At 39.0% G+C, this 20,848-nt stretch overlaps 1 protein-coding gene across 1 annotated transcript in view; it reads left to right on the forward strand.

Moving 5' to 3' along the window:
- Positions 1-18,690, forward strand: part of LOC104500418 (nuclear valosin-containing protein-like) — a 20,971-nt gene extending 2,281 nt beyond the window's left edge. The window contains exons 2-6 of the mRNA XM_010144059.1: positions 6,497-6,603; positions 10,516-10,592; positions 12,076-12,164; positions 16,621-16,691; positions 18,424-18,690. Of these exons, the coding sequence (XP_010142361.1) occupies positions 6,497-6,603; positions 10,516-10,592; positions 12,076-12,164; positions 16,621-16,691; positions 18,424-18,468 (389 nt within the window). The 3' untranslated portion in view covers positions 18,469-18,690. The remainder of the gene's footprint in view (positions 1-6,496; positions 6,604-10,515; positions 10,593-12,075; positions 12,165-16,620; positions 16,692-18,423) is intronic.
- Positions 18,691-20,848: the final 2,158 nt, after the last annotated feature.

The following is a 20,848-nucleotide window of genomic DNA, read 5'->3' on the forward strand; positions in this document are numbered from 1 at the left end:
AACAGAGCTTGTACTGGCTAGTATATTTAAATTATTCCTGCAAACAATAAAAGCTGTTGTGCCTGAAAATCTCTTTTGCTTATAAGTCTGACATTTGTATGAAAGATTTTTCTGTCATAGTTGTCAATAGAGGCGCTAGGGCGTTGTGTAATATAAATCTAAATAATATATGTGTCCCAGCAGAACGTCCTGAAATCTTCCACGGGGTCAGCATACTGAAATGTGAGATCTCATCTCTTTTGATCCATGTTAGTGTAATTTAATGGGAGATAAAATGGCTTTTCAAGATGATTCTTTTTTGGAGTGGTTGTGTGAGTGGCAGCTTTTATAGTTGGTTACTGGGACTGTTCCTGACCATTAGTGTATGTTGTCATAGGAGACAATTCATGCCAAAAGAAGAGTCTTCTCTTATAAAAATATTATTATTATAAAGAATAATAGTACTTAGCAGTAGGGCAGTAGTGGCTCAACCAGTTTTGGCAGCAAGGTATGTTCCTGGTACAGTTGTTCCAGTGTGAAGTTAGCACCTGTGAAGAGGTATTATTGTGAAACGGTGGTGTTTTATATACCCCATGGATGAGGACTGACAATTTTTTTTTTTTTTTTTTATAATAACCTTTAAGGATTTGCAACATTCTAATTCCTGTTTTGCCAAAAGGGCAGGCCCAATAGATTGGTTCCTTTGTTTATCATATACAGTCTGCAAGTGGTAATTCTTACTCTGGCAGTGCTGAAATAAGCCTTTGATCTGTCCTTGAAAGCAGGATGTTTGCATGTTTTTTGCACTTAGTGACTTCGAAAGTCCTCTGTACAACTTTCTTGACTACAGCTAAATTAGCAGGGATGCAGTATTCCCAACTCAATCTCTTTCCACCTAAATGCAGGACCAATGTCAAACTTTGTCTGAGAGAATTAAACTTTTAAAGAACTCAATGTCATTGAAAAGAAAGAGAGGAGAAAAAGAAAAAAGAGGCAGAAATGTCATGTCCTGTTGGAAATTCTATGGGTCAGAATAATTACATGCTTTTTCAGTCTACTTCCTTCCCCAAATCTGAGACTACATACTTCCAAAACTGTTAAGCACTACTGTTAACTAAGGTCTGTAATTTCCCACACTTTTATAGTTACTAGTGTGAGTTTCAGTATTGGATACTGCTGCTTTCTGCTCTTTTCTTACTTCCCGTGCTTTGAACATTTATAAACTCTGTAGAGAAACGCTGACCAAGGCATCAGCAGCATAATCTTCAGGCTCTGACAACAGTTACAGGTTTGGTTTGGGTTTTTTCTTTGTTATGTTTACACCTGTTTATACATGTTGCTGAATTGAAGGCAAGATAAGATCTAAGAAAAACACCTAATATGTGAGGCATGGAACAATTTAATTCATGGTAGTTCTAATTCACACAGATTATTTCTGCATTTCACCAGCCCTTGAATGTTGTGTATCTTTCACATGTTTTTTTGTTATCAAAACATCTTTTTTTTTTTGTTAGGTAGGAGCAGTGTTGTTAACTGCAATCTTCATCTGGAGTCTTAGAAAACCTTCTAGGGCTTCTGAGCCTACTTTGCAGAAAATTGTGAATGTGAGGACCTAGGTCTTTCATACTTCAAATATGATTTTAAAAGCTGTAGTGATTGTAGGAGAAGTTTGGACTCAGGACCATAGTCATTGCTGGTATGCACTGAACTTTCATAAACATTGTTGACATTTGTACAGTTGAGATAAGACATGAATAATTAACAGGAAATGAGTGTGAGACTAACAGATTTTATTATAGGACAATAGAATGTCACGTGATAGGGATTCATACAAAGATACTTTGAATAGAATTTAATGAAGAGGATAACATTTTGCAGTAGTTTGGAGAGAAGTGTAGCAAACATATTACATAATTCTCTAGAGGCTAGAGCCTGTTTTAACCTTGAAAACTAAAGCAAGAAATGGATGTACTCTACAAGTCCTCTTACGTAATTTTGCCACAATATTTGGAAAATGGCACTGCTGTCTTCTAACAGCATAGACAAGGTCATTGGCTACATCAGAAAACCAAGGCAGAAAATTATTAACTAGACATTTCTCATAATAGAAGTATATTCTTTCTGTGAGAAAACTGCTTGGAAGAAAAGTGCTGTGGGTTATCACATTTCCATGTTTCACTTTGAAACTTGAGAGATAATAATAGGCTTTGAAAGAGGTATCTAAGTATCTTAATTTCATTTCAATGTTAAATGTATCCAGGATTAGCTGACTCTCTTCTGTTTAGATAAACTTTGAGATAATAGATACAGAGAGAACACTATGATTTATCAGGATGGAATGCTTGGAAATGGTGACCCAGGATGAGGAAAAGGCCTTCTTCACCTCAGTCTTTAATAGTAAGACCAGTTGTTCTCTGAGTGTCCAGCTCCGTGAACTGGAAGATGGGGATGGGGAGCAGAACGAAGCCCCCATAATCAAAGAGGAAATAGTCAGTGACCTGTTGCATCACTTAGACACACAGAAGTCTATGGGGCCAGATGGGATCTACCCAAGGGTACTGAAGGAGTTAGTGGAAGTGCTCACCAACTGACTTTCCATCATTTATCCGCAGTCCTGGCTAACCCTGGGGAGGTACCAGTTGACTAGAGGCTAGCAAAGGTGACACCCGTCTACAAGAAGGGCTGGAAGGAAGATCCAGGGTCCTACAGGCCTGTTAGTCTGACCTCGATGCCAGGGAAGGTTATGGAGCAAATCATCTTGAGAGCCATCAGCCAGCACATGTAGGACAACCAGGTGATCAGGCCCAGTCAGCATGGTTTTATGAAAGGCAGATCCTGCTTGACTAACCCGATCTCCTTCTGTGACAAGACTAACTGCTTAGGGGATGAGCAAAGAGCTGTGGACGTTGTCCGCCTGGAGTTTAGTAAAGCTTTTGACACGGTTTCCCACAGCATTCTGCTGGCGAAACTGGCTGCTCATGGCTTGGATGGGCACACACTTTGCTGGTAAAGAATGGCTGGATAGCCGGGCCCAGAGAGTGGTGGTGAATGGAGTTAAATCCAGTTGGCAGCTGGTCACCAGTGGTGTTCCCCATTACTGTGGCCTGTTCTCTTTAACATCTTTATCAATGATCTGCATGAGGAGATCAATTGCACCCTCAGTGAGTTTCCAGACAACACCAAGTTAGGTGGGAGTGTTGATTTGCTTGAGGGTTGGGAGGCTCTGCAGAGGGATGTGGACAGGCTAGATCGATGGGCTGAGGCCAATTGTACATGATTCAACAAGGCCAAGTGCCGGGTTCTGCAGCTGGGTCACAACAACCCTCTGCAACGCCACGGGCTAGGGGAAGGAGTTGGCTCAAAAGCTTGCCAGTGGAAAAGGATGTGGGAGTGTTGGTCTACAGTGGCTGAATATGAGCCGGGAGTGTGCCCAGGTGGCCAAGAAGACCAACAGCATCCTGACTTGTATGAGCAATAGTGTGGCCAGCAGGACTCGGACAGTGATCAGCCCCCTGTACTCAGCACTGGTGAGGCCAACCTTGAATGCTGTGTCCAGTTCTGGGCCCCTCACTTCAAGAAGGACGTTGAGGTGCTGGAGCGTCTCCAGAGAAGGGCAATGAAGCTGATGAAGTGTCTAGAGAGCAAATCCTACGAGGAATGGCTGAGGGAACTGGGGTTGTTTGGTCTGGAGAAGAGCATGCTGAGGACAGACCTTATCACTCCCTACAACAACTACTTGAAAGGAGGTTGTAGCGAGGTGGGGGTTGGTCTCTTCTCCTGAGTAACAGGTGATAGGATGAGGGAAAATGGCCTCAAGTTGTGCCAGGGGAGGTTTAGGCTGGGTATTAGGAAACATTTCCTAACAGAAAGGGTTCCAAAGCATTGGAACAGGCTGTCAGGGAGTCCCCAGGGTAACTCCAGGGTGGAGTACCCATCCCTGGAGGTATATAAAAGATGTGTAGATGTGGTGCTGAGAGAATGATTTAATGGTGACTTGGCAGCGCAGGGTTAACAGTTGGACTTGATGATCTTCAAGATCTCTTCCAGCCACAATTCTGTGATTCTGTAAAATCCCTAAAATTATTCAATTCTTTAAAGAGATATGAAGTGCATCTGACGAGTGAGTTTTACCAATGAGTAAATACTAATTTGCTGCCTTATGTGACTTGGATTTTCAAGAACTTCAGGCCCAGGCCTGAACCAGTGGAGTGAAATGTATTGACTCATAAAGAGATGGGCAGTGTGGATCAGCGTTTTGAATTTTGGTATGGTCTTCTCATTGTAAACCAACACTACTGTATGAGTTGTGGGAACTCCTTCCACGTCAGCAGTGTAGTCATTCACATACAAACAGGTGGACGTGCCTTTAAGACCGCACTGCTAGCTTTGTGCTGTTGGACAAATAGCGTGGCAAGGCCATGTTCTCAGCATGTCAAGCTTAGTATTTTTAAAGAGCTTTTGAAACTTTAGAATGGGGAAGTAACCAAGTGCATGGTATCATAATGCAATCCTATTCAGAGTATTTGTTTCGAGGTTTGTAACTGATCTGTTGAGCAAACTGTGTTATCTCATCTCCATAATGCAGCAAGAATTCCACCGCAGAGACACAAAACCAGGAAAGGGCGCTTGTGCTAAAGGCAAGATGAAGTTTCATATGGCACTATGCATAGATGGAAAAGAAAGATGTCTTTGACTGGGCCTGCCATGGCAGGGGTTCTGTTTAACCCTTGTTTCACCTGGTCTGGATTAAATTAATGCATCAGGTTGTTTTTTTTCCTCACCATTCTTGTCACATTCGTAGTAGCTGATTTTTTGCCTGTGTAGATGCTTTTGGCCGTGACTGCTGTATCATGGGGAGAAAAATTACTTTTGCCCAAGAAAAAGATAGTGGGGCAATTTTTAGTGTATGCATCTCATACTGCTTTTTGCCCTTTAAGCATAGGTGAGGAAATAAGTCGCACAAAACTATGCACATCTTTTTAAAGTGAATCATGACTACGTTATGGTAGGATCAGGTAGTTGGAGTCTTGACTGAGGTGGAGTCCAAAGATAAGCAAACCTTTTTAATTTGGAAAAAAGGGGTAGCTGTGCTTCCATGCTTCTGTTTTGGGGTTTGAGTAGTGGTTTTTTGATTTTGTTTTGTTTTCTTTTCTTTTAAACATCTGTGCAGTAAGGATTAACAGCTTAACTTTTCCCAGGACTTCACCTTTACGTGAACACATGTAGTGGATTAGCTACATTTTTGTCAAGAGGATGTAAGAATTGTAAGGGTGTTGACAGCTTCATTTGGAATCCTTGATAGTTTCCAGCCTAAGACTTCAGTCTAACTTTCAACTGTTACTTTTGGATAAGGTTCTTGCAATAGCTACCTAACACATCTATGTAACTTACAGACTTCAGAAAAAGTCTGGTATACTAAAAGTACAGTTTTCTTTGTCATCTGTGGGTGCTTTTGTGACTTTGCTGTTCACATTACCGTACTACATAGGATGTAGATTCATTTAGGTTGGAAATGACCTTTAAGATCATCCAGTCCAACCCTTAACCTAGGACTGCCAAGTTACCACTAACCCATGTCCCTAATTGCTACATCCACACGTCTTTGAAATACCTCCGGGGATGGTAACTCAATAGAATTCCGTAGTGAAATAGAGCGAGTAATACAGATGGGAAATGGGCCATCAAGAAGCACTTAGAAACATCGTCCAGGCACGTGGACAGGAATTGGGGTTATATGCTCGGGTGTCTCTTGTTATACCGGCAGTCCTTAGTATTTATATCCTGACTTACTGTTTGTGAAAGTTTGGTCTTGTAACCTGTGGTCCCAAAAGGCTGCGAGACATTTCAATCACGTTTAAGCTTTGAGTGATTTTCTAGAAACATTTGTGATTATTTTTGGTTTCTTACTTTTCCACAATAAAATTCGGAATCTGAAGTTCAGCTCTGTTATGTGTTTTCATGGGTTGCCTATTTTACCTTTCAGAAAATTAATATGTAGTAGAAATGCAAATGACCAGTAAAACTAAGTTTACATATGAATGCTTGTGATTGGCCCTGTGTACCTGCTATTCTTAATGTATCACTGTGCCTTTCTAGCAGATTTGCCACGGTTCCTAAGGGTAGAGTTTCTTCCAAGAGAACAAACTGGAAGCATTTTTTTCTCTTGTTATGAATTAATGTGGAATTCCTCACTTGACTGTGCTAGGTATAACCACAAAAATGTTCTAGTGCTATATTGCCAGAGACAGAGTTGTCTCCATTAGTGAAGAGATGAAACGGGTACTTATGAGCCATTTTTGAGAAGATGCAGCTCAGCCATACTGGGTAGTAGAGGCTTCTGCTTGACAGAGATGCAGCTATTTCAATCGGCTATTTTAATGCTCAGAGCTTCACATCATGGCAAAAATTCTTCTTTGAATCTTGGTACAAGTGTGCGTGTATTCCTTCTCATGTGTGCGCCTCCCTAAGGGTGTACTCATTTCTGGATAATTTTTTTTTTCTTTTCCCCCTCTCTAAGATATAATTGACCCAGCTATCCTGCGTCCTGGTAGACTGGATAAAACACTCTATGTGGGTTTGCCACCACCTGAAGATCGACTTGCTATTTTAAAGACCATCACCAAAGTGAGTATTTGGAAATAAACCCTTATTTTGAAGCTTGGTGGAATGATTTAAGACAAATGAAATTTTTTGGAGAATTTCAGATACTACGTGAGGTCTTAGAAATAAACTGTCAGCCACATCTGCTATTAAATTTGGTCTGAGACTGCAAGGGGTTGATAAATCTTGTTAAACATAGAAGCTCCTGCCTTTTATAGTCACAGTTTGAACAGATTTAATTAAGATTCCTATCTGTGTAAGGAACGGGCCTAGAAGTGTTTTGTAAGCCCTTTTTTTTTGTGGGGGTGGTTCACACATTCACTAAAATAATTCACAAGCTCCAGTTGTATTTGCTCAACAGTAATTGTGACACTTCATTGCCTTTAGGATTAAAGGAAGCTTGTGACAGAGATTGTAGGCCAAATAAATGTGGAAATTTCCACATGGGTCCTTCCATGTGATTAATTTCACATTCTGCCACGTTGCAGATTTGGATTATAGAAATCCCTGTGAGTATTTAAGTACTGTACAGCAGTAATCAAGGCCTTAGAAGAATGAAGCATGGAGAACTTCTCAGATACCGCTACTTTTTCCAGTAGATCAGCTTGATTGTTAAGAGCAGGTGTTCTATCAGAATTTTTTTGAGCTGCAAAGGAGACCAAGTCTTCACTATAGCAAAAGATAGCTTTGTATTACAAAAAGTGGCAAAAATTACTTAGCAAATTCATAAAAAAAAGATAATTCAGACTTGCATAAGCAGAGAGTTGTGGTGTAGTCAACAGTTAATCTCATCAGAGAACTGAGAAAGTGAGAACACATTCAAGCTTGTTCTTACATGCCAGAATGGTTATACAAAAATCAGACTGTCACGACAAATTCAGGATGTCAGACTTTCCTTTATTTGTTCTATGCATTGCTTCACGGGGGAAAAAATGAGTATGTCCCCATTTGCTATTAGCAGTAGATTGGTTTATTTCTAAGTTTTAGAAAAAATGTTTCAGTCAAAACTTTTTACAGCCCTGTGGTTAAAGATGGTTGTCTTTTAAAAGGATTTGAGTGTAGCATCCATAAGTCATTTTTCAAACAGACTGTAAGGAATTATGTTTTTCATTCTACCAAATTTATTTTAAAGATAACTCAAAGTGTCCTTTAAAAACTGGGCTTATGTGATTGTTCTGACTTAACAACCAACCTTGTTCTTCTGAAAGAAGTGGGTAGTAAGGGGCAGGCATTGTCTAAACAGAGCAGAAGGATTCTGGTACAGAGTTTACATCTGCTCTGCTGCTTAACATGCAGATGTTGATTCTTGCTCTCCGTAATTGTTGCTGGAGAATCTTTGGAGATTTGGAACCACCTCGGGTGCTCTCACTGTAATTAGTGGTGTAGGAAAATAGTGCAGCAAAGCTTGGTGCAAGACTTCATGGGAGGGGAAAGTAGTATTATACAAAACTGATTTTTCTCGGTCCGTCACAGATTTCACTTGCTCACACCCTCCCAGCCACGTAGACTTACCATGGTGTGTATACCCAGGTGGTAGGGCCAGGATCGCTTATGTGCCACACCAAGAAGGAACTCTGTGTTTCATCTCTTGGCTTCCTCTTGACTGGCAATGGCAAACTGGTTGTTAGAGAGGGCTGTTCTCTAGATTGCCTTTAAGAATCAAACAGCTTGGCATCATGCTTACTTCAGCTGCCATAAATCTAGGGCGAGGCTGCTGAAAAGTGACTTTGCTCTCTCCTTGAGAATCTTTGTGGTTACGGTCTGCCTTCCTGTTGGGATGACTCCCAGAGGAGTGGCAGGCACATGGGATGTGGTAACCTTGTCATTATCCTCTTATCAGAGCATATTTATATTTGTCTTCTGCTGACAAGCCATCTTTGCAGTGGCCTTACCTGATTATGGGCCTTCTTGTGATATAAGTAACACATTGCATAGTGTTTACCAGCGGTTCCTGTGGATCCTGTCCTTGGTTATCAGGGCATGTTATTTTTGGAATAACTGATACTTCCACGCATACTTATCTCATACTAGTCTTAACATTTTGGTTACAAACCTTTATAGTGAATGAGATGTTAAGTCTTTAATGAATTTTTATTGCTCAGCTCTTAATTCAAAGAGGCCAGTGGAAATGAGACAAAACCACTCTGTATGAATCTTTTCCTTTTGTCTGTCTGTTCATACCACGAGGAGGCTTTTCTCACTTCTGCAGTCAGAGTTTTCATAAAGCTCGGCAAAGATTTGTATTTCTAGTGTTAAGAAGTAGGTTGTTACTCTCTTTAAAAATGTATAGGAGTTATCTGCAAGAAGAACATGGAATATGGAGAGAGAAAAATACACTAAATTAACTGAAATACCTTAATTTTTTCAGGCTTCTTCATGCATTCTAGGTAGGGAAATTTGAAGTCTGTGTACAGGAACGCTTGCTTAAATATGTGCTCAGGGATAGACAGAACAAAATATTTGGAACAATGGTGATGTGAGAGGCTTCTGGGTGACGGTATATGTTCCCAGAAATCCCTGAGGAATAGATGTACGGGATGTGGAAACTGAAAATCGTTGCTGAGGGAAAAGACGGATGCTTACGAAGGCAGCATGAAGAGCAGAAAAGGGAATTAGAGGGAGGAATTGGAAGGAAGCTTGACAGTAAGGAAGGAAGATTGTGAGGAAGACAAGACAGCTTAAACGTAGGCTGAAGCTTTGTTGCGAAATTTTTATTTCAGTTAATTTGTACAAATCAGTCATTTTCAAATTACGCAAGAGAAGCACATCTTCACATGTTTGAGTTACTTAGTGCACTTATGTTCCTGCAAGCTGTATCAAGCCTTTTTGGTGCACGTACTGCTGAGCTTCTCTCCAGAGTAGGCACATCATCCCACTCAAAAAATGCCCAACATATGTTGCTTCTCAAAGCAGGGAGTAAAACATATTTTCAGCAGAGAAGGTGTCTCTGTGGCCTGCAGTCTTGTTCAACTATTACTAGAGTATTCCGTAAGGAGATTGTAGGAGGCTTCCTTGTTTACAGGTTAAAGTGTGTCCTTTCAAGATGTTTCAAAATCAGGCTGGTCCTTTGTCTTTTTGTTGTTTGGGAGGTTTTTTCCTCCCCTTTCTCACTGGTATTCTGCCAAAGAGTCAAGATTGCTCCCTTACTCTGCCTAGTCCCTGATTATTCTACTGACAAGTATTCAAGGGTTTTAACTTGCCAGTTACTATACCTTTTTTTTTTTCTCTTGAAGGTATTGTAGATATGTGCTATATTAATTTACCTGAAGAAGTCAGAAAAGAATTATATTAATTTGTGTGTTTCTGTCAAATTAGTTTCTGGCAGAAATAGATCAACTGTATCAAAGTGTCCTTTCATGTCTAAACTCAGGTGTTGTCTGATACTATAGAGAGCTGGAGTCTCTGTACTACCATGATACTACTTCACTGTTTTCTAAGGGTAACAGGGAGGTCTCTGTGCTAACAATGTTTTGTTGGCTAGTTTCAAACATAGCTTATAATGTTGTTTGATACTTTTTTTGCTGTTGAAGATGCAAAAATAATAACAAAAGAAACCACTTCTGGTGGAGGAGGCAGTAATAATAGGGAAGAGTAGTGTCAAAAGGTCTACAGGAATGTCTACAATATATGTAAACTTTTATGGAATACAGAATGGAAAACTAAGTTTGCAAATGTGCGTCTAGAACATAAAAGATACACAATTAATTTAGTCTTAAAGGTGATGAGTTAAGACTAAGTCTACATGCTTATTGCTTAACTATTTGAACTTCCTCTGGCCATCATTTTTTGTTAGAGAAAATCTAATCTTTTGTGGGAAGTTAAATTTAGCATAATTTACTATTTCATAACAAGTTATTAAATAGTTGTTAAGGCTGGTTGTCCTTGTTGGTTTGAGATTAAAAACTTTAATCTACCTTATTATCTCGACTCCTTTAGGATGGTACCCGGCCTCCACTAGATACTGATGTAAGCCTTGAAGAAATTGCTTATAGTCAACATTGTGATTGTTATACGTGAGTAACTTCTAGTTTTGACTTTAATGTGCAGTGCCAACACCCTTCTGATGCATGATCATGTGTTATGTTTTTCTTATTAAGTGGATCTCTTAACTTTCAGCCTTTTCCCTTATGCTATTTTTCTTGCTTTTACTTGCGCTTTTTTTGCAAGGAGTTGGTAAAAATATGTGGAAGCTAAAGTCTTTTTCATCTGGAATAATCCTCTTAACATTGTAAATACAGATCAGTAAAGGCCTCTTGGTTTTGCTTTGTTTTATTTTGTAATTCTTGCATAATCTGAGGATGAAGGAGCCCTCTGAGCTGTGGACCCATATACAATGATGATGACAGCACATTGGTTAAACAACCATAACCAACTTGTTCTGTCACGCAGTTGAAAGCAGTGTGTGTGACAAAGTAACGAAAGCGTATTTCAACTTGCACTCAGGGAATACCAAGGTGTGTGTTTTAGGAAAGCTTGATACCCCTGACTGTCAGAATAATTTCCAGTTGTGTTCTACAAATCATCAAAAAGCTTTAATCTATTAAATGATTTATTAACAGTTAACAGTTTCTGGAGTTTCACAAAAGATAAAGTTTATCACGTGCTGTTCATCATGATACTGCTTTTGAATCTTGGAAATGGGTGCTATCACTAGTAATGATTTTTAGTTTGTCATTGTTTCATACTTGGAAAAGATTAGTACTTATTCTTTCTCCACCCCTTTCACTCACTGTCTTTCTTTTGTGTGTGTGTGTCTGTGTGTTCTGGAGGGGTTTGTGTTCTGGGGGATTTGTTTTTGTTATGTTTGGGTTTGTTTGTATATTGAGTTTTGGTTGTTGGGGTTTGGGGTTGGTTTTTTTTTTTGTGGGGAGGGTTTTTGTGGGGTTTTTTGCTTGGTTGGTTTTTGGTTTTGTTTTGTTTAAGTACAGCAGTATTTCTGGCACCCCCAAGTGAAGCATGGGGAGTTAACTGTGGAAAATTTTCTTTGGTTCAATGACTCACGCCAGTTTGGAGGCTTGTGAAAAATTCAATAGCTGGAAAATGGAAACAAATATTTGGAAAGACTGACCTGACCATGTTTTGTGGGTACTGTTATTTTAAGGACATGTTAATGGTTGATGCAGCTTTGAGCAAGCCAACTCCCTTTTGTAATAATGGGTGATTCCATTTGAATCTTTCGTAAGACTGATATTAAAAAAATGCATCGTGTTTCCACCAAGTGGCATTTTTAAGGAAGCTGAGTGGGGTTTTTGCCTCTTTCTTTTCTTCTCATTTATTTGATCTTAATCTGTGGCTGAAATCTGGAGGACGTCATTTTGTAATGAAGGTTGCTGCACCAGGTAGCCCTTGGGCCTCTCTTCAGTGTTTTGAAGAGGAAGCTTTATGAAGCACAACCAGTCTCTCACCATCATTTGTAGTGTCTTGCCTTTCTATATGCTATCAGCGAAAGCCAAGAGAAATTTATCCTAAAATAACCTATTCTGTTTCTATCTGTAGAGGGGCAGACCTTTCCGCTCTAGTGCGTGAGGCTTCAATTTGTGCCTTGAGACAGGAAATGGCCCTGCAGAATACTCAAAGCAAGAAAGGTAAGACAGCTCTACAAAAACCTTAACAGTGAGAAGATAAATGGAACATAAAGTATTTAAGGTAGTTCTAGAGAAGCGCGAAGGTGTGCATGCTGTCTGTAAATGACTGATGACTTCTGAGAAATTAAGTCAGGTTTGTTTCAAAAACACATAAGCACCTTTGAAGCAGGTGTAGGGGGAGAGTACAGGAAAAAATGGTTATGCTGGAGGTCCAGCATAATTTTTTATCTTCTAAAAGAATTGAACCTTGTAACCTTAAAGAAAAGTTTGTCACATGGCAGTATAAACTGACTACTCACATACTAGACTGAAAGTGTCTTTGCTGTATTTCCACATCACAATCAAAGACTAATTACACTGACTTATTTGCAGCTTTGAGCACAGTTGTAACTGCACTCACCTGATCATATACCGCTGGCACACAATTGTATTGTGTAACTGAATACGTGCATCTGGTAGTAACTGCAACAGGAAAATCTGAGTGCCATTTTTGGTCTTGTTTTAGCTCATCAGTGGCTCTTGCCAAGACTTGAAACAATTTATAACTCTCTGTTAAAGTACAGTGACTGCCCTTTCCATATCTCTGCACTTTTAAGTTGTATTTTCCTGTATTTTTTCTGTGCAGATAGGAAAATATAATGGGAAATTAAAACACTTTTATATAAAATGTGTGTGTATCTAGATTTTTTTTTTTCCAGTAGGTATTTTTTTCTGTTGTTATTTTACCCTGAAGTCAAAATGCAAAGCTAAGGTGGAATTACAACTTTTCAGGTGATGTCCTTGGAAAGTATGTTAGGCTTGCAATGTGCCTCTGATTCCGAAGAACCATGCTGGAATGTTAATGGCTTTGAATCATTCTTTTTGACCTAGTACATATCCAATCTCATCTGGTTTTTAACAACAGTAGGGAACTAGCATGTTTGTTTAGAGGGGAAGGAAAAAAGAAACTATAAAAACCTTCACTGTTGTATGACTTAGTTACTCATTTTGCTTGTTGTGGGTGGAAAAAGCTCTTGATCAGAGATTGACATTTCTAAATTTATCCTGTTTGGTTTTGAATAAAGCCATATAAAGATGTTCATCACTTGAATTCAGCCTTCACGTTTAGGATTGCAGCCTGAGCACTTCATTGTATCGATGCGTGGGCACCCAGCAAGCCCATAATACACGCATCCCTTGACCTGCATGTTTACAGCAGCTGCTTGTTTGGGATGTCCTTGGGTTTAGATTTCCCAGATGTCAACCTTGGCTGGTAGGAAAGCGTGTAAGGTGGTTTCTGATGTGAGACCTTGTTCATTTATACCTTCAGTAGGGTAGTGTGTGTGCACAGACTGGAGAATTTCTTCCTTCAGCATTATGACAGGACATGCACAACTGTACATGACTGTACATGACACACGGCTGGGTGCCGTGTGTCCTCATTGGTCAACACTTTGAAATCACATGGCTGAGATCAGTGCTGCTGCTTTCTATTCTGTACAAACTCTGTTGCAACTTCCTTGTTATACCTGATGTTTTCCCTCAGGAACAAATTCAGGGGTGGGGAGGCGGTTTTAACACTCACAGTGGTTTGCTTGAAAGACTTTTATAGTGAAATGGAAAGACATCCTTTTTGTGATACTTCTAAGAAGAATCTATAAATTCTACTTCCAACTTAATCAGTTCTCCTAGGACAGTTCATGTTAGTCACTGTGGCCTGGGAGTTGTCAGATAGCAGTTTGTCTGGGGGAAGAGAAGGGGAATTCTAACGATGATTGGGCAGATACTCAGTTTTACAAAGTCCCTCAGAGTTCCCTATCATTGCCCCAGCATTTGACTGCCCAGAAGAGTTCAATATCATTGGCAAACTTGGAATTTCCTCTTCTAGCTCCCTTTTCCAAACCACTGATAGAACTGATTTCAGCACCAATGCTGGAGTGGGACCCTCCTGCTGCCTGTTCCCTATCCTGAAAAGTGACCATTAACCCTAAACACTCCGCTTCATATCCTTTAATGGGCTTTCAGTCCACCAAAGGATCTTTCCTCCAGTTCTCTGAAGCTTCCCAGTCCTTTGGTGGCTGCAACAAGTTACACAATTCAGCCAACAGTTCTGCAGTTTCATAGACAAGTTCCTTCAGAACCTTCAGGTAAACATCAGCTGATCCTGGTGACTTACTGTTAAGATCCTAACTGACCTGTTCTAGTTTAATACTTCCTGTGTATGGAAATATATCTATTTACAAAGAATGTCTAGGGTGTGAGAAGCTCTTGACAAGTTCAGCTGCAAAGGCTAATGCAGAGAATTCACTGACCTTCTAAACTATGACCCTTTCTGTATTTTTTTCAAAGTAGCCAGTGACCGCAAATCACCTGCACAGTCTGTAACCTGATCTTCTGAAGCAAAGAGTCTACCATAGAGTTCTTGTTACAGCAGTTAAGAGCAAGTCTGGTTTAACGAGTGAAATGAAAGTTTTGTATCTTTGAATTATGCTTATGCTTGTTCAATACTTTCAGATTAAGACGAAAAAGAGCCAGCTATCCTTCACTCATCTGTGTAATAGTTAAAAAACAATTTCATACTGGGTCTTTTAAGTACTTAGTCTTAATTTTTTAAATATCCCTGTTGATATACTTAATTTCTCACTAATTTATCAATATAAATTGGTTTAAATAATTAAACACTCACACCTACTTATTCAGACTTATGTCATCAGAAGTCAAAGCCAACTATGTTAATGCACGTAGCCAAGGTATAGATTACTGACAGGTAAACACTCCACAGATTCAAGCATTGTGCCTGTTTTTATCATGCAATAAGCATGGAGTAGCCTAACTTACTTCCCGTGGGAGGTAAGATACTTTACCTACTAGTAGGTAAAAATATGCCTACTCATAGCTGATACTGTTACTTATTGTAGACTGTTTCACCTTGACTTTTTATGACAACCATATCCTTAATGATACCAGTCTTCCTAGTTGATAAATACTGGTTTTCTCCTTTCTCTTTCTTCCGTCCCTATAGTTGAGGCATTATGTTGCTTGACAATTTGCTTAAAAAGTTACAGCCTTAAAAACAGAAGTGAAATTCTCATAGCTTCACTTTATTATTTTATGGGGTTTTGATGACTTAGAGTAATTTGGCTTCTATGAAAGACCCAAGTTGAACTTTTTTTCTTACTGTATGTAGTAGTATTTCCTTGGGGAAACAAGTTAAAATACTGGTATTTTAAATTTACATCTTCAGTTACAGGGGTATAATTTTATATGGTAAGGCAAATCTTGAATAAGAGCTTCAGAGGACTGAGCTGAGAAAAAGCAGCAAGTTCATGTGTTTAGTTCAGTGAACTTTCATCATCACCTTTACTTTGAAAGCAAGTAATAATTGTAGTCTATTTGCTGTTTTACACCTTACACAAGTTCTGATCTTTAATTTAGTGCCTTCCCTCTTCTGTATAGTCTCTTGCTATATCAGCAGAACATTTTTGTTAAACTCAGACATCAAATATATTACTGAGGAACATGAACGTGTTCTTCGTGTCAGCACATTTCACATTACAAAGATGTTTGCAAAGGTGGTGGCAGTTCTATCTGTGGAAGCAAAAAGTATCTAAATGAAATACATTAAAAATGGACCAGAATGACTCAGACATACTTTCTGGACCTGTGCGTAATGTCAGCATTGTAATGAGTCTGTATAGGAGTGGTTATCTTGGGATTCTTAGGTCTGGATTAAACAAGGCCCTTGCTTCTGAGAGCAGAGGAATCCATGGTTGATTTGAGGTGTGCTCATGTTTTAGCATTCTTAAAAATATTCAAAAGGTTATGATGAGGAATAATTACCGTGGATAGGTGCATTAAGGTCAAAAAGGCAACTGGCATAAACTTAAACACAGGGACTTGTAAAAGTGAAAGCTTTTATGTGTCTGGGTTATGCCAGACAAGGCAATGATCGAGTCAGTTACTTTGGGATTGAGCAGCCTGTGGTAGGATTGGAACGGTAGAATGCTTGAGGTACTTACTAAATAACATTCTGTAGGGAAACTTAGTATCAAATGTGTGTAGAAAATAAAGGCCAGCACTAGAAGCAGCAGGATTTGAGGCATTCGATTCCAGAACGGTAGAGGGACTTCTAAGTGGATTTGATGTAAGCTGCACTTTCCTTGGTATGTTGGAGAATGAAATTCTCAATCTGCAGATAGAAACACTAATAACTAAAATAACTTCAACAAGCAAACATTCTTTGGCTTAAGGTGCCAAGGGATAGAGGGATTAAATCTTGCCTAAGATCACAGACAGGAAGCTACCTAAAATATGTTGAGAGCTCAGTTTTCTTAACGCTCCTGAATTAGATCTCATCCAACTGATTAGGACATGCAGTTAGGTAGGTTTCAAGAATGCTGCCTTGAAATACACGTAACAATCACTTGACTGTCACTTGCCTGCAATTTTAGTAATTTATTATGCTTTGTTTTTTAAGGAGAAATCAAAGTTTCCCGTAAACACTTTGAAGAAGCTTTTAGGAAAGTGAAATCTTCAGTATCAAAAAAGGTAAGATAAGCTTCAAGTATGTGAGACTCATTACTCCCCTGGAAAAGATTCTTCTCTTCTGCTGGGAATAGTTAACACTTCCACGCATTTCAAACTGAAACTACCTTTTTCTGCAATGAACAAGCCTGATGTTTCTTACAAGGTCAGAAGTTAAAGCCTCCCTTTTCAGCTGATGCATTGCATGCAACTGGATTGCCATGCTAAAAGATTGTATTTTGTTATGGCACCTTGGACTTTTATGGCACCTTGGACTTCTCATTGGTGTTCCCAGATTAGTTACTGATCTGGCCCTAACCCTTTACATCTGTGGATTTTCAGTTAAAAGTCAAGGCCTTTAGAGTGTACCACATCTTGCCACCACCATTTTTCCCCCTAAATGGATGTGACACCCAAAGATGCCCAACCCTTTCTGTTGGTGTGCAAAAGACATAATTTTGAGATAGGACATAAAACACACTTTATCATCTTAGTTACTTCTTACCAGTCTTTTTGTAATTTGTCCTTTGTCAAGGAAGTTTGTTTTAAAGGTTTCTTTGAGACCTGTTCTTTTTAACAACTGAAAGTTGTTCAGTCATCTTAACTACTATAATTAAGAAGTTATATATAGGAATTGTTACTGCTGCAGAGCTTCTGTGCATAGGTCTCTGTGTTGCCAAGAGTGCACTGCAGACAAAATACATTAATAAATATATTTGCTCTGCACACTAGTCAGAAGTTAACTACTTCCTTTCATTATTATTGTATGTTGATAATCAGTCATCTTTGTTTCCAACACCCTTTAAAGGTGGCATTGGTGGTTGTTTTCTTCCTCTTTAAGCAAACAGTTCAGAAGCAACAGCCACACTTTAAAGATCTCTAACACAGCAAGTATTAGGACATATACCTTCCAGTTCTTAAGTTAGACAGAAATGTTGTTCTGCACCTCCAAGGCAGCTTAAATACCAGGTGTCTCAGAGCCCCTATATGTCAGGTATATCCATCTGAAGAACTTTCAGATAAGTATTTTGAAGTATCTTTTGAAGTACAAGATACTCATCTTCCATTTCTAGATGCTACTTCCTATCTGCTAGACCAATTCATTCTAACAAAAACTCTACACACCTTCCTATGAACACTGGAAAATAAAAAAGCTGCATCTCACTGATCTAGTGCTTCTAACTCTTCTTTTCTTTCCTATAAACATCTGAGTTAACTTGCTTTTGGTTTAATTGGTTGACTCAAGACAAAGCAAAATAAGTTGTACTTATAGCTGTGGACAGACATCACCTTCTGAAGCCAGTTATCTCAGTGGCAGTTAACACCTCTTAGTATTCTGTCCCTCAAAACTGTCATTTTGAATGACTAGTGAAAAGGATTAAGGAACAGTTACAGTTAAGTAAGTTAGACTAGCGAAAGAAGATCTTGTCTGTTAATTTTGGCAGAGTGAGATGGGGGAGCGAAGTGTAAATTCCTCAGCTTCTCTGGTGAAGTTATGATCTGAACCTAGTGTGGCAACAGGAAGTGTAAGAACCCTGCCAAAGGCTTCTGTTAATTACGTACCATTGGTGACTAACTGGAGAACCTCATTTATGAGCCAGGATAGTAGTGGGGGTTTGCCTTATTTAGGTTGTAGCTAGTGGCTCATATAGCCAGTTTGTTTCACTTTGTTAAATAATACAGGTGAAAAAATCATGCAGTTTAAAAGTTACATGAATTGTCTGAATATTTTTTCCCTCTTATCTTGGCTCTGTAGGATCAAATAATGTATGAAGAACTGCATCGGTCACTGTGCAGGTGACACATTTGGATAATTCCCAGAAGAGACTTATCCTACATCGCTGGAAAGTTTTGTAATACCTATGCCTGATTTCAAGAGACAAGTTGGAAAGAAACTGTACTCAACCACTCAACTTTTTAAACCATATCTGGAAAAAGGTCATCATAACCTGCTGCTCTAAACCATCCTTAATTCAACCATTTCCAGAATAAAAGATATAATAATACTTCCTGCTTATCACCATTTACATTTTTAAAATGAATGCTTTTAATGCTAAAGAGCTAATACCACTCTGATACTTTTCAGGGCCTTAATCAGAAATTGCTCAGACACAGACTAAACCTTCAGAATGTTTACACTGCTGCAATAGCTGTTTTCAACCATAAATGGGAGAACAGAGCTGTGAAAGTGCTGCACTGTTTGTTATACCATTAATCATGCCTTTCCCAAACAAACAGAGTGACATGTTATGATTGCACCAGCACAAGTTCTCAGAGCTTCTAACAGCTTCCCTGCACCTTTTCAAAAGAAGCTATCCACAGATGGCAAGCTGTCTTCAGGTTAGCTAGGAGAGAATAAAGCTTGGGAATCTGAGAAGTACCATGATACTATGGTTCAACAGCCACCTAAGGAACATTGGAAACAGTAAGAGTTTCCTAACAAGCTGGTTCCTAGTTATTTTTTTAAACAGACAAATCTGCAACAACAAATTTGTTACAGATTTGAATTTAACTCAAGTGTTTTGATATCTTCTGGAGGAAGGAAAACATTACTGTTTGAGGAAACAGGCCAAAAACCTCAAGTCTTTTTTTTTTTATAGAAGAAATTCCATCGTGGAAGGCAGATAACCTGCAGCATCAGCAAACTGGGAATTACCCGAGTTAAGCCAAGACATTGAAATGTGTCATCTGCTAAGCAACTAATTTCAAAAACCTCCAAGCCTTCAGAGATTTTATTACCACTGTCATCATTCTATGAATTCCTGTCTTTGATCAGACTTATTCTTCCTAAAAGCACTGCAACCATCAGCCAAGGATCAGAAAATGGATGATTTCTGCTAGCAGGCTTCATGAAAAGTCTTGAGTTTGATAACACCAACTTTAATTTTTAAAGTAATTAAATTTCTGTGTAAAACACAGTAAAATAGATTTTGTAAGCAACACTTACTCTGTAAGCATCACCCACACTTACTTCATCATTTGAGAGGGAAGAGATCATTTCATCTCCTATTCAAATCGTAATTAATTTAAACAAATTGCCGTGCTTTGGTGGATGTCATCCTGAACAACCTGCTAAGACCAACCTTGCCTGGAGAGGGGCTAGTGCCTGACATCTTCAGTTCTTCTCCAAATCATCTGACAGCGACCTTGCACATTTTTTTTCCCAAAATGTACATGTGGAGCACCATTACAAATATCTATTTATTTGCCACAAATTTGTTTTAAAAATACTGATGGCAGCTTGTACTTACCACTGTAATTTTTGGACAGGGAACCCTGAGACTGTGGCCCATATGACATAACAAAGTCCCTGCATATAAATTGTAATTGTAAGTCAGGCTTGGAGCTTCAGGAATTACTATGATTCCCAGAAATCCGAGATGAAGGATTGTCATTTTGTCTCTGAGTAGTTTCATTTGTGGATGTTCATTACTCTGAGACAATGCAATTAGTACAGATCAGTTAAGTAACTTTAATGTGAAACCCTAACTAGATGTCATGTACAGGGCTATACAAGAACTACCTACATTACATCATAAACTTTTTTCTAGTTTAGCTCTGAATCTACAACTCTAAAGGGTTTTTTTACCACCTTTAAGTAAAAGGGGTTTTGCTTTATAGGAAGCTGTAAGTAAGCAATGAACTCATCGAGTACTATAATACACTCAATTCACTTGAGTGTTTTGAGAGTTGACCAACAGCCAAAGAATCGAGCAGGAGCCCCAGGAAAACATGTACCAATTTTGAAACTGACTCCCATTCTACCTGTAGATACAGGAGTTCTAGAGGCCATCACTGGTTTTAGCTGCTCATGGCATGCCTTGGTTTCAAAGCAAACTATATATAAAAACACAAATCAGGAATTTAAAAAGTTTTACCTTTGATACTTCAGTGACACAATTTAGAAATATTTCTCATCCTTTCTCAGCAAAAAGATGTTACAAGCAAGTCACTCTCTACAGTTAAAATAACCACATGAATGATTTCTCCTTTATGGATATATAGAGAGGAAAATCCTGCTACTGTACTTAAGGAATAGCTACAGTTCATGAGCTTACAAAGGCATAAAGTCCTCAAGCCTGTGACATTCACGTAAGAATTTTCTCCTCCTCTACTCTTATGATGGTATTATTCCCTGTGTATATATGGAGCAAGGTAGGACTTGCAAGGCAAGACCAAGG

Source organism: Buceros rhinoceros, unplaced genomic scaffold (assembly GCF_000710305.1).
Source record: "Buceros rhinoceros silvestris isolate BGI_N320 unplaced genomic scaffold, ASM71030v1 scaffold11869, whole genome shotgun sequence".
Lineage (NCBI taxonomy): Eukaryota > Metazoa > Chordata > Aves > Bucerotiformes > Bucerotidae > Buceros > Buceros rhinoceros.